We start from the raw sequence: 12,963 nt of genomic DNA on the forward strand, positions 1-12,963 counted from the left end.
TTCATCATAGAAACTGTCGGCTCTGGGAATTGTCTGTACCTTCAGAGTCAGTCTTTGGCATATTCAGAGACAGAAGGGTTTTAAAAACATGACCCTTCATTGTTATGTTTGTGCTTGAGGCACTACCGAGTTGCTGTGTATGCTGACTGGGCTGCCTTTTTAACTTGGATTAAATGTGCTTTTGTTTGTGGCACTGCCCCACCCCTGCCACTGTGTTTGGGAACCATCACTTCTTACTCGTAACCATGACTGTCCTCTGGTGAGCTGCAGTTGAGCACTGCATTGCCACATCTGTCCTCAAGATCCCTGCCACCTCTGCAGAAGTAGCAGGACCGCCTTCTAGGGAAGGACAAGCATAGATACTAACTTGAAACATAAAGTTATTGAAGAAATTAAGGGAATTTCAAGAATGATTTTTTTCTTTTAATTTAGTCATTAGTTCTAGGTAAAAGGTAAGGTAAGTCACTTCAGTCATGTCCGACTCTGTGCAACCCCATAGACTGCAGCCCACCAGGCTCCGCCGTCCCTGGGATTCTCCAGGCAAGAACACTGGAGTGGGTTGCCATTTCCTTCTCCAATGCATGAAAGTGAAAAGTGAAAGTGAAGTCGCTCAGTCGTGTCCAACTCTTAGTGACCCCATGGACTGCAGCCCACTAGGCTCCTCCATCCATGGGATTTTCCAGGCAAGAGTACTGGAGTAGGGTGCCATTGCCTTCTCCAGTTCTAGGTAAAGAAGTATGCAAATATAATCTAGATGTTTGAGAAGCTGTTCTTTGACCTTTATCTTAAAATTTGAGTCTGCTGCTAAGTCACTTCAGTCATGTCCGGCTCTGTGTGACCCCATAGATGGCAGCCAAAGCCAAGGTACTTGTTTCTAAATTAATCTATTTATATAATTAATGTGAACCCATTGTTAGCTTAATGGGCTACCATGTTTAATACCATGACTGTTTAATACCATGAATGAACAGGTGACCCTCAACCAGATTTTAGGTTACATTTTTCTTTTAAAATTTTCCTAAAAAAATGCTATTGATTCTCTAATGGTGCAACCTCAGCCAAAAAGGGCAAGTTTTAAAATAATAATGGGGAAAGTCAATGAAATTATGCATATATTCCCCTAAATTGAACTTTAAACTCAGAACAACACTCAGTAAATGTTAAAGAATAAAGACTGATGAGAGTGTAAACAGGGAGTTAGGAAAAAGATTTTTGTGTGTTTGCTGCCAGATATGTGCTGATTTGAGCTTGGAAAAATATGTTTGATGCAATATATTTCTATTCTGAGGAATTACAAATGTATTTTGGACCTTATTGATGTAGGATAATAAAATCATTTGAGGTCATATGCATTGATATAATATTTAATATATTTGCTTCATTTCTCCTTTGTGACAAATAGAGAAGATCGTAATATGTTGATTCAAATCTGTTTTCTTAGGATAGCTTGGTCTTCTTTCTCCACCCCTGCCCCTTATTTACATTTTTCTGACACTGCCTCTTCTCCCAGTAAAAGGGGAAGTCAGACAAATGTAGAAAATTGGAATCCCTGTTTTTAAGTTGGAGAATCCTTCTTACCTGCTGCCTAGATCAGGGGCATAAAATGGCATAAAACAATATTCTTTTTAGCAGTGTCTAAAAGGAATCCAGAACTATGAGACTTGTTTAATAACATTTCGTATGATGCTGTTTCCAAGAACTTTCAGTACTATCTCTGTGGGGTCAGAGACTCTTCAGTCTAACTTTCTGCCTGACACTGAGCCCCTGTGTCTTAAGCAGTGATTACACTAATACACTCTCTGAGTTTCCACTACCAGACTTACACATGTTCTCTGCTGACTTCTCTGTGAACTGTCTACAGCGGAAGCTTTATAGTTGTATACGATTCTACTTGTTAAAAGCGAAATCTGTGTTTTTGTCTAGAGCCTGTGTGGTGCCCATATCTCCTTGTTCCCAGGGCTGCTCTCGCCTTGAAAGCTTTCTTATTACATCAGCCTTGGAATGGACAGTATTCTTTGGACATTTCTCATGTGTAAGTTTTTTTGCATTATTGTTTTTCTTTCTTAATTGATTTAAGATTGAAAGACATCCCATAAAAATTAGCAGTGGCTGGTCTCCAGGGCTTACAGGCATTGGAACCTTAAAACTGAGTTAAGGCAGTGATGGCAGAGACCCTGAAAGAGTCACTGATCTGCCTCTTGTCTTTCCCACTCTGGGGACCTGGGCACAGCTGTGAGTACACGTGGGTGTCTCAGGTGGCTGTGTGGTCGGTCATCTTATGGTCTGCACCTGGGCATGGCTACTGAGTGTGAAGAGGGCCAGTTGAGGCCAAGAGGAGTTTGGGGACAAGATTCAGTTCAGTTCAGTCACTCCAGCCATGTCTGACTGTTTGCGACCCCATGAGATTGCAGCACACCAGGCCTCCCTGTCCTTCACCAACTCCCAGAGCTTAATCAAACTCATGTCTATTGAGTTAGTGATGCCATCCAACCATCTCATCCTCTGTCATCCCCTTCTCCTCCTGCCTTCAAGCTTTCCCAGCATCAGGGTCAGGGGACAAGATTAAATCTTTTTAAAGGCAGCATAAAGGAATCTACTTCAGAAGTGTTTTATGTTTTATAGCCTGCCTCCTTGCAAAAAATAGTCACAGAAACCATGATTTGTGGTTGTTAGTTAAACTACCACAAGTGCTATGGGACCTTTGCTGTGTGGAATGCATAGATAGGCATGGGTTGTGTGTGTGCTCAGTCATTTAGTCGTGTCTGACTCTTTGTGACCCCATGGACTGTAGCCCCCAACGCTCCTCTGTCTGTGGAATTTTCTAGGCAAGAATACTGAAGTGGGTTGCCATTTCCTTCTCCAGTGGATCTTCCCGACCCAGGGATCAAACCCACATCTCCTGCATTGGCAGGCGGATTCTTTACCACTGAGCCACCAGCGAAGCCCTGGGTTAGGAGAATTAAAAAAATAAATGTGATGAGATGTTCTTTCTCCAAGAAGTATCCACTCAGAGAAATGAATGTTAATTTTGCAGAGCAGAACTAGCAGATTGGTGTAGTCCTTGCTAAGTTCCTTATTAACATGAATCTAAACCTGATAGTTTTAGAGCTCACTAATAAATTTTCGGGTTTCTTGAAAGCCAGGGAAACTTTCTGTGCTCATTTCTGTTTTGACTCAATAAGATAAAAGCAGGCATTAAAGGTGATTGGTAGGTTCCTGAGTAGTCTGTTGCTTTTCGGTCTACGCGCAGGTTTTTAACCAAGGACTACAAAGAAGTTATTTCTGTATTAACACAACTTTTTTCCTGGTGAAGAAATAAATGGTGGTAAATAAAGAGAAAACTAACTCATTTAAAATCTTTTCTTGGTACAGTGATTATCCAGAAAATGAAGAAATAAAGAATCTCCTTCAAGAGCAGTTGAACTCATTGTCTAAGTAAGCACTCTTATTATGTTTTATTAGAGAATAAGACTATGAAAAAGAAAAACATAATGATTTAGACTTTTTAAAATTAAAATAAGGTTTGTTTTGGAAAATATTAGTGGCCCACGGAGAGACCCTTCTCTTCGCCTCAGTTTGTTTCCCTTTAGAGTCTTTGTTTTGTGGAAGTAAGTTTCAGATTGCTGTGGTCTCATGTCAGGGCAGGAGAAGAAGCAGTGGGGTAAGCCACCTTGTAGCTAGCCTGCCTCCAGCACAAATGCCCTGCAAAGCCTCATGTTAGAGGATGGGTGTACACAGGGCAATTCTTGTGTGTCAGCTTCTCTCTGCTAAGATAAGTTCTCTGTGTCAGGTGCTGTGTTTGCACAATTCTAAGAAAGTAATATGCTCCCTAGAGTCAAGAACATTTACAAACAGGTACTGTGTATAACACTGGAAAGGAAGAAGGAAAATTTGACTCCACAAGGAGTTCTTGGGAAAACATATCTTGGCAATCTAAAATCCATCACATATATTTTAATACTTAATAAATTAATGCTAAAGGAATATTATATTGATGTCGAATTCAAAGTAATTACTTTTTTCTCTTCTCTGTCCCAAGGTTAGCATTTATGTTTAAATGGAAAAGAATAGAATTAAAGACTATCTCCCCTTCTTCCTGATTTATAAATAGTCTATAATGGGCTATTGTAGAAATATCAATTTATGAAACACTATCCTTTCTTCCTTATGTATTTTAATTTTTCAGTACTTTGAAGAATAAATTCTGAATGCATCTTCTCTGAAGTATAGAGTATTCCTGATGATCATTTAGTAAAATCATTTTATCAACAATGACCTTCTTATTCCTGTAGTTAGGTAGCTGTTCATATTTTTTAGAAAGGGAGTTGAGCTGCTTCAAGAAGGTAAATCAGAATTAGAGCCTTAAGCTGTGGTGGTTGATGGGTTCCACTTCTCCTAGCCTAGATACTGTCTAAGCCCTGTAAGCTCTTGCAGTTTCAGGGCCGTAGCAAAGTGACTTCTTTTGTAGGTTCTTATTATATCTTTTGGGTAGAATTTTCCATTTTAAAAGTGTATTGATTTATCTCCTTTATTGTTGGATTCAAAAATTTTGTCTTGCCTTTGTCTGGATTCCTGCCTGCAGTGACATAAAGAAACTCTTGCTCGATCCGGAGTTTACTCTCCTGCAGAGATGCCTGCTTGTTTCAAGGTAACACTATTTGAAGTGTTCTGGGTAAGAGACAGGGAATTTCAGGTTAACTCACTCCTTTCATCAAGAGTTGTTAGTTAAAACCAAACTCTTTGGAATTTTAGAAAATACATCAGTTCATCCTTTATAGTTGGCTTACAGATCATTTTGAAAGTAGTATTACAAATAGGAAAAAGAAAAAGACATGAGATCTAGGTCTTCTCTATTGAAAAGACTCCATTCAGATAGCTTTTTAAAATATCAGCTACAAGGGGCATGTCCTAAGTATACCCATAAGTTATATTTATATTATATTTAGAAGTAATAACCTATATATTCTTACTTAGAGTAGAGCCATCCCTTATAAGAAAGACATTTCCCTCCACTCCCCAGAGAATAAAGAGCATATTATTTCCACATCTTATCTAGTCAGTGATCCCAGAGGAACTTCTTCCTTAACTGGTGCAGATTGAAAGATGTGCTGATGGCAAACCAGGTAAATAATAGCACAGGCTGCAGCACCGCGGTGTTGCTCTTAACACAGAACAAAGGGAGGCTTGGGTCGGAAGGGGCCCCATGCAGTCAGGGCCCTGTGCTGTTTGAGACCCAGTAACAGGGCTGGAGACTTGCAGCTTCAGCTCTTCCACCAGCCAGCACGTTGGTCTCTCATGGGCCAGCACCATGTTCCCAGCACTTCAGGCTGCCGTAGGGAGCCCCCGTCCAGGCCCCACGCTGCTGCGTGAGGTCAGTGGAGACTGTGGTCTCACCCTGGCCAGGCTTTACGGTGATGAATCGGAGCTGCACTTCTGGACTGTCGCCGCCCACTATCTGCACAGCCTGTCCCAGGAAAAGGCCGCGAGCACACCAGTGGCTAAAGAAGCTGCTCCTCAGGACAGAGTGAACAACCCGCTAGATATATGTTACGACGTCCTCTGTGAAAATGCCTATTTTCAGGTATTATGTTTCATATATTAAAAACCTTTAAAGCTATGTCTTTCTTTATAAGTATCTTAAAGTTGGGAAACTTTGTACTAAGTAAAGGTCCACATAACAGAAATGAGTCCCTTGGCATAGTCACATAAAAAAGGCCTGATTCAGGACTTGAAAAGCTCATAAACGCTTACTGAGTTTTTAGTAGACATTAAAATTTTATTATTAACAGCATTTTAATTTTGGGGGGGCCTTAAAAATTTTTAACTTGGTTCATTTTAATTTTCTCATGTTATTAATTTCCTATAAATAACAAATACTTAATTTACTTGGTTTGAATTTGCTGTTCTATATATATAAAGGTAGTTTCATAATTTGTTTAACCTCCAATAGAGTACTGAATTACACATAGGGATTTTTCTTCCAGCTCTACTAAAGTGCCAGTTTTTGTAAGCAGGCAGACTTACGCACAGATTATAGTACATTTCAACATTTTGTTCTTCTCAAATTCTTATTAAATTGTTGGACTTCTTCTTTGACTCAGAAGTCAAAGTAATGTTTACTAATAGTTAAATAATTCAAAAGTTTTAAAATCCAGGCTCAATTTTCTCTGTTTTTTTTTTTTTTTTTTTTTTCCCCCTGCTCTAGAAATTTCAGTTGGAAAGGGTTAATCTCCAGGAAGTAAAACGGTCAACTTATGATCATACAAGGAAATGTACAGACCAGCTGCTTCTCTTGGGTCAAGTATGTCAGTTTTTATAACTCTTTTCATGTTTCAGGGAGTTGCTAGTTGATTGGTATTTTGCAGCATCATTTATATCACACACAAACACCGTGCACACACACTATACATTTCCCTGAAAGTATAAGTGTAAATATATGCTTTCTCTCAAAATAAGACCAACAGACGTTCTGAGAAAGCAAAAATGTATGGTAAACCAACTTGTAGTTTTGGCTTCCATAGTGTCACATGATAGACAGGGAGGCCTGGCGTGCTGCGATTCATGGGGTCGTGAAGAGTCGGACACGACTGAGCGACTGAACTGAGATGAACTGAATGCCACATGAGGCCTGCCTAGTTTTGTTTTGTTTTGGTTTTGTCTCTGACTAGTACAGAGCTTAAATCAGTACCTGTGTACCTGTGGTTTTACATTTGTCCTAAAGAAGCAGTGTTGCACTTTTGTTCAACTTGTATACATGTAAACAACGTGTTTATGGATAATTTTTGACAATGAAAATCTTCTTTAAACTGAAAACTTCAGTGTTCCAAATTATGAATCTTGAAAGGTTATGTTGGAGGAAAATGGCCTCATAACCAGAAGAACCGTTTCCCTTATTAGACAGACAGAGCCGTGCAGCTGCTTTTGGAAACCAGCGCAGACAACCAGCACTATTACTGTGACTCACTGAAAGCCTGTCTGGTCACCACCGTCACCTCGTCAGGCCCCTCCCAGAGCACCATCAAGCTCGTGGCGACTAATATGATCGCCAACGGAAAACTGGCAGGTGAGGCATGCTTTAGGGGTGTATTTGCCAGTACTCTGAAAAATCGTGTATATTTGTCAGTACTCTGAAAAATCAAACCCATTCCTAGGAAAGTATTTGGTTATTAGAAATGTTTCTTTTTGATATACCCTGGAGAAAAATAAATTATTGCTAGCAGTTTATATTATGAAAGTGTTAGTTGCTCAGTTGTGTCCGATTCTTCATTACCCCATGGACTGTAGCCCCTGCCAGGCTCCTCTGTCCATGGAATTGTCCAGGCAAGGATAATGGAGTGGATTGCCATTCCCTTCAGGGGATCTTCCTGATCCAGGGATTGAACCTGGTCTCCTGCATTGCAGGCAGATTCTTTACCATCTGAGCCACCAGGTAAGCCCTCATATTATAAGATGACCATATAATTTAGTCATCTAGACCAGTGCATTTTTAAAGAGTAAAAGGGGTGTTATTAATAATGACCGAAATAATAGACATAAATTGGACAAACGTGGACACCTTAAACGTTAAAACCAGTGAGTGAGATAGTCTTGACTTGTTTGTTTTCTGGACTGTATTTGTACTGCCAACCCAGGTTACTTGAGTGATAACATTGTAAAACCCTATTTTAATGCTTCATTTTAAAATTTAAGTCAGTCGCGTCTCCAGTAGGTATAAAATGGCCAAGACCAGGTGAGGTCAAATGGTGGTTTTACCCTTCAGTGACTCACCAGAGAGACAGCTGCAGCGTCACTCACGGGGCTGTTGTCTTGTCTTCCAGAGGGCGTCCAGCTGCTCTGCCTGATAGACAAAGCTGCGGACGCCTGCCGCTACCTGCAGACCTACGGCGAGTGGAACCGGGCAGCGTGGCTTGCCAAAGTAGGTGATTCTAGTAGGCACCTGGAACTTTGGGCGAGAAAGTTCAATCTTGAATTTTTGACTCATGATTTGGAGGTATTTTGGGGGGCTGCCAAGAGGCTTTACAAATATTTTCTTAGCAGCTTTCATCTTCTTCTTTGCATATAAGTTACATTTCTTCTTACTGCAAAGTGGAGGTTGCAATGGTAGCAGTTAAGTGAAAACAGCTGCCTCCCGTCCCTGCTGGGGTGTGGGCCCAGACTACATACAGCCCAGAGGTGGTCCCGGGCCCGCTGATCCTGAGCTGTGGATCCCTGTCGCCTCTGGTCACGGTGCTGCAGCAGCAGGGGCTGTGTGGTAAAGCAGAGATGAGCTCTGTTTCATGGTAATAGATCCCATTTCAACTGAATTCTTTTTTCCTATAGTGCAGGGTGTCCTTTTTAACGTGGGCATCTTCCTCAGGTCCGCTTAAATTCTGAAGAGTGCGCTGACGTTTTGAAACGGTGGGTCGACCACCTTTGCTCCCCTCAAGTGAACCAGAAGTCCAAGGCCCTCCTGGTTCTCCTCTCCCTGGGCTGCTTTTCCAGCGTGGCCGAGACACTTCACAGGTACGCCCACTGTCAGTGGCTGGTCAGAGCCACCCAGATTTACCACTGCTCATGAGGCTCTGCCAGGAGGCTGGGAGTCCTTGATGTTGGGAGTGAAGGGAGAAGCATATACTTCAGGTTTATTTTTTAGAAAAAACCTAAAGGGAGTGGAGCAGTCCATGCTTATTCATTCTTCTTTTGGTCTAGGAACTTTGCTACTTCTCTGCCAATGCTAGTCAAACCTAATAGTTACCTGTTTAAAAAGAATATTTAAAAAGAATTGAGGTCAATTTAGCTTTGAGTAGAACAACTGAGACAAAGGCAGAAAAGCAGGAGGAAGGGGGAAGAAAGTGTGGCAATTTGGAGGTGTCCCCTCTGAGAACCTTGAAGGGTAATTAATGCTTATCACTTGCCATAGGACATTTTATTTATTTAAAACTAAGGGAAGTAGGTTGAGGCAGATATGACAGAAAGTTACTTGTGAAATCTGGACCTGGGTATGTGGATTTTTGTCCTGTCTCTATTTCAGTGATTTCACAAAATTTTTATAAGAGTTAATAGAAAAGAGCAAAGGATTAGGGCATGAGAATTCCCCTTTCCTCTAAGCTGGGGCAGAGAATAGTGCTGGTGTGCCTCACGCAGCCCTCGGGCTTCTGTGGAGAGTGCTTGTATGGAAACACTCCTGGGATGGTCCTACCCCCAGATGATGAAAGTCACAGCTCCTGACGTGCTTTGTGTTCTGTTGAGCAGCATGAGGTACTTCGACAGAGCGGCCTTGTTTGTGGAAGCTTGTCTCAAGTACGGAGCCATCGAAGTCAGCGAGGACACAGATATCCTTTGCTGGGATGTGTTTGCTGAGGGGGAACCAGATGCCGTGAGTGGGTTTTAAGCATCCCCATTGGCTGTGCTGCCTGGGAGGAAACTATTGTATGGAGAAAGATCCCTGTTCTGACTGCCCAGAGCCAGGAAAAGGAGAAACAGGAGGGGACAAATCAGAAAGAAAGTTGTTGCTCCACCAGCATCAGCTGTGAGATCAATGGAGAGCCTGGAAGGGCTGTGAAGTGGAGGGAGCCCAGATTTTGTAATGTTTTGTTTGAACTTACAAAGAAAATAGAGGATCTAGTATAGGAAACAGAGAAGGCAATGGCACCCCACTCCAGTACTCTTGCCTGGAAAATCCCATGGACAGAGGAGCCTGGTAGGCTGCAGTCCATGGGGCCGCTAAGAGTCGGACACGACTGAGCGACTTCACTTTCACTTTTCACTTTCCTGCATTGGAGAAGGAAATGGCAACCCACTCCAGTGTTCTTGCCTGGAGAATCCCAGGGACAGGGGAGCCTGGTGGGCTGCCGTCTCTGGGGTCGCACAGAGTTGGACATGACTGAAGCGACTTAGCAGCAGCAGCAGCAGTATAGGAAAGGTATAGGAGGCTCTGCTGGAATAAATGCGTACCAGAATAGATTAAAAAGAACGACTGGCTGTTACCCACAGGGATGGGCTAACGTGGAACAAGACACAGCGGCACTTCAGAGAGACGTGTCATGTAGGCAGGCCACGTGTGACCGGGAGCATTTCAGTTCTGCCACCCGTCACTTGAGTGACATGTTTCTCTTTGAAAAGAGGGGGCTTGAGAATCCTACTCTCAGGTCCTTGTGTTTGCAGAGGCTTTGTTGTTCTCATTGCACTCTTTTTTGAATTGTTACATTGTAGCCTCATATCTACATGTCATTTTTTTATTTTTCTGTATATATTTTTTAACAGAAAATTGAACTCAGTGTCATGTACCTCAGCACTGGTTAAGCTGGCTCTGATTCAGTGGTGCTGTTTTGGATATCAGAACACAGTAGAACAGGGCTGTCTAACATTCCCAAAGTGAAAGTGAAAGTCACTCGGTGGTGTCTGACTCTTTGCGACCCCATGGACTGTAGCCTGCCAGGCTCCTCTGTCCATGGAATTCTCCAGGCAAGGTACTGGAGTGGGTTGCTATGCCCTCCTCTAGGGGATCTTCCCAACCCAGGGATCAAACCCAGGTCTTCCGCATGCCAGGTGGATTCTTTACCGTCTGAGCCACTCATTGAGGCTGGATCTGCCCCTTAAACGCCAACCTCTCAGATTTGCAAACAGCTCAAGGGTTTGCACATGTATTTCTCTTCTGTCATCCTTCCCTCTCCACTCCTTAACTGCATTTAGACCTTGGAGCATCTGAGGGGATGTTAGTTGGGTCTTGTAGGAGGTCGGGCTTTGGGCTCAGCTGGTGCCAGTGCAGGGACATTGCACACTGAAACCTCACCTCCCCGCCCCCCATCCCCCCAACCCCAGCAGGTGCCCTCCCCAAGAAGAGCCCCCTGTGCTCCTCCTGCTGCCCTCCCCTGGACACTTCTCCAGAGCTGGTCCTTGTTTCCGGCCTGTGGGAACCTGCTGGAGCCCTCTCTGCCCTTCTCTTCCTTAACTGCAGTTTACAGAAGCTCATCTATGCTATATATGCAGATTATGCCCGAAGTTTAAAGAACCTCGGTTTTAAACAGGGAGCAGTTCTTTTTGCTTCAAAGGCTGGAGCAGCTGGCAGAGATTTATTGAACGAACTGGAATCCCCCAAGCAAGAACTGACTGACTGAAGAGTGACCAGTCTCTGTGCCCCAGGGCACCCGGCCTCAAGAGCAGTGGCAAGGGTGTTGGTCTGGCTGTGGACAGTCACAGCCCAGACCCACGAGTGTGCCATCCTCTCCAGGGCCCTCGTAAGCTGTTCACCATGTATGCACAACACTGTGTGAGCATTTACGCTGTGAGAAGCCAGTCTAGGACCTGTATTCATCTCAGAGAAAGACAGGAACACTTCAGATATTGAAAGTGTAACATTTTATACTTTGGAGACAGCTTTAAGAGTCCCTAGAAATGCTTTTCATTTTTTTAAAACTTAAGATCCAAGCAATTGAATTGCTTTTCTCATGGACTAGATTTAAATCTATAGTAAAAGCAGTTTGTGAGAGCTATACTGAAATATGTGCTGTGCCTGTGTGTATATACAGTCGTTCCAGGTATAAACAGAGCAGAAACATTTAAACAGTAAAGGTGACTTACCACAGCATTCCTTGTTTTCTTACCTTGAAAACAGAGCTGTTCATTTCTTGGTTTAGGCAGTTGCTGAATTTTGTAATTTCAAGTGCATAGGCTCTTAGAGAAATTGTAAGCTTTAGGTTTTGTGTGTGGAGTCTTGGATTTGAGATTTTAGCTCCTTCTGTGATGTGTTACAGTAACCTCCTCTTGGAAGGCTCAGTGCTCTCATTTCTGTCTTTGTGTTCTTCCAATGACTGAACTATATGAAATGTGACTTATCAATTATTGCTAAAAATTTAAATGTGTATAACTTACAGAAATTATAAATAAAAAGGGAATTAATCCCAGCCAGGCCTTTGTGTCCTCTGAGCTGCTGTGCACCACGTCGGGTGCTGTGCTGGCGCCTCAGGAGTTGGTCCAGCTACCCACCCTCCAGCGCTGCTTTGCTGAATCCGGAACCTGGCTGCAGGAACTCGGGGCCGCGGCACAGAATAGGGTGGAACACCTGCCGCTGGGGTTCCTGGGTGGGCAGGGCTCAGCTTGTGGCTCTGAGAGGTGAGGAAATGGCCTTCCTGTCTTTCCCCTGTACGTCCAGGGTGGCATATGTACTAACACCCACTGAGAGGTGTTTTTAGATGGAATCGTAGTCTCTGCCCTTGGATATCAACCCCCCTCAAACAAGGAACTGAGGTCCATGGAGAGGAAGGGCCTGTCCCAGGAATGCTTGTTCCCAGCCCAGTGCTTTTGCTAAATGTCCTAAAAGAAACCCAGAATCCGTTCATTGGTCCTGTAACTGGTCACCTCCCTGCCCTTTCTTTGCCTGGGTAGGTTCCACCAAATTTTTAAAGGCCATAGGCAAACCCAGCTCTCTTTATATTGTTTAGTAGTTAAATGATTGTCAGGATGGGCTTTATTAATTTAGCCATCAACTAGCTAAGGGAGAAAAGAATGCTGGCTTTAGTAAGCAAAGAGAAAGAAGTAGAAATTCCAGCAGAGGGCATTTGAAAGTTCCATGTGCTCGGGATTGGAGGCCAACAGATAGTCAGTGATCCTTTGCTGGATTGTGGGAGTGCGGAGAGGACCAGGCAGAGCAGCTCACCGGAGAGTAGCTCACTGTTACCTTTCCCTGTTCTGTTGCTGATTGTTTCACAGATGGTGACCAGCCCTGGGCCTCCCCGAGCTCTGGCTTTGGGTCTTTCCATCTCTTTGAAAGTAGGAGCAGGACATTTTGTTCTCCCAAAACCAATAATAGGCAATGTCAATACCAGCCTCACGTCCCTCCCAGATGCGCCGGATCAGAAGTTCTCTACAGAGTAGCCCTCACCTCAATAGAACGGTGCCTCTCTCGGCTCTTGATTGCCTGGAGATTCCATCTTGCATGAGGACAGTCTTAGGTGTCTGTGATTCCTGAGCTCGTGATCACCCAAA

General features: G+C 43.3%; 1 protein-coding gene across 3 annotated transcripts in view; it reads left to right on the plus strand.

The window, feature by feature from the left end:
* The window catches only part of WDR11 (WD repeat domain 11), a 60,053-nt gene extending 48,171 nt beyond the window's left edge, over window positions 1-11,882 (plus strand). For all 3 annotated transcript variants that reach the window (XM_006063534.4, XM_006063535.4, XM_025274409.3), the window contains 10 exons: window positions 1,924-2,032; window positions 3,373-3,435; window positions 4,583-4,648; window positions 5,404-5,581; window positions 6,206-6,301; window positions 6,898-7,063; window positions 7,818-7,915; window positions 8,357-8,502; window positions 9,232-9,311; window positions 10,942-11,882. In XM_006063534.4, coding sequence (XP_006063596.3) covers window positions 1,924-2,032; window positions 3,373-3,435; window positions 4,583-4,648; window positions 5,404-5,581; window positions 6,206-6,301; window positions 6,898-7,063; window positions 7,818-7,915; window positions 8,357-8,502; window positions 9,232-9,311; window positions 10,942-11,096 — 1,157 coding nt within the window. In that variant the 3' untranslated portion in view covers window positions 11,097-11,882. The remainder of the gene's footprint in view (window positions 1-1,923; window positions 2,033-3,372; window positions 3,436-4,582; window positions 4,649-5,403; window positions 5,582-6,205; window positions 6,302-6,897; window positions 7,064-7,817; window positions 7,916-8,356; window positions 8,503-9,231; window positions 9,312-10,941) is intronic.
* Window positions 11,883-12,963: the final 1,081 nt, after the last annotated feature.

The sequence above is a fragment of the Bubalus bubalis genome, chromosome 23 (assembly GCF_019923935.1).
Source record: "Bubalus bubalis isolate 160015118507 breed Murrah chromosome 23, NDDB_SH_1, whole genome shotgun sequence".
NCBI lineage: Eukaryota > Metazoa > Chordata > Mammalia > Artiodactyla > Bovidae > Bubalus > Bubalus bubalis.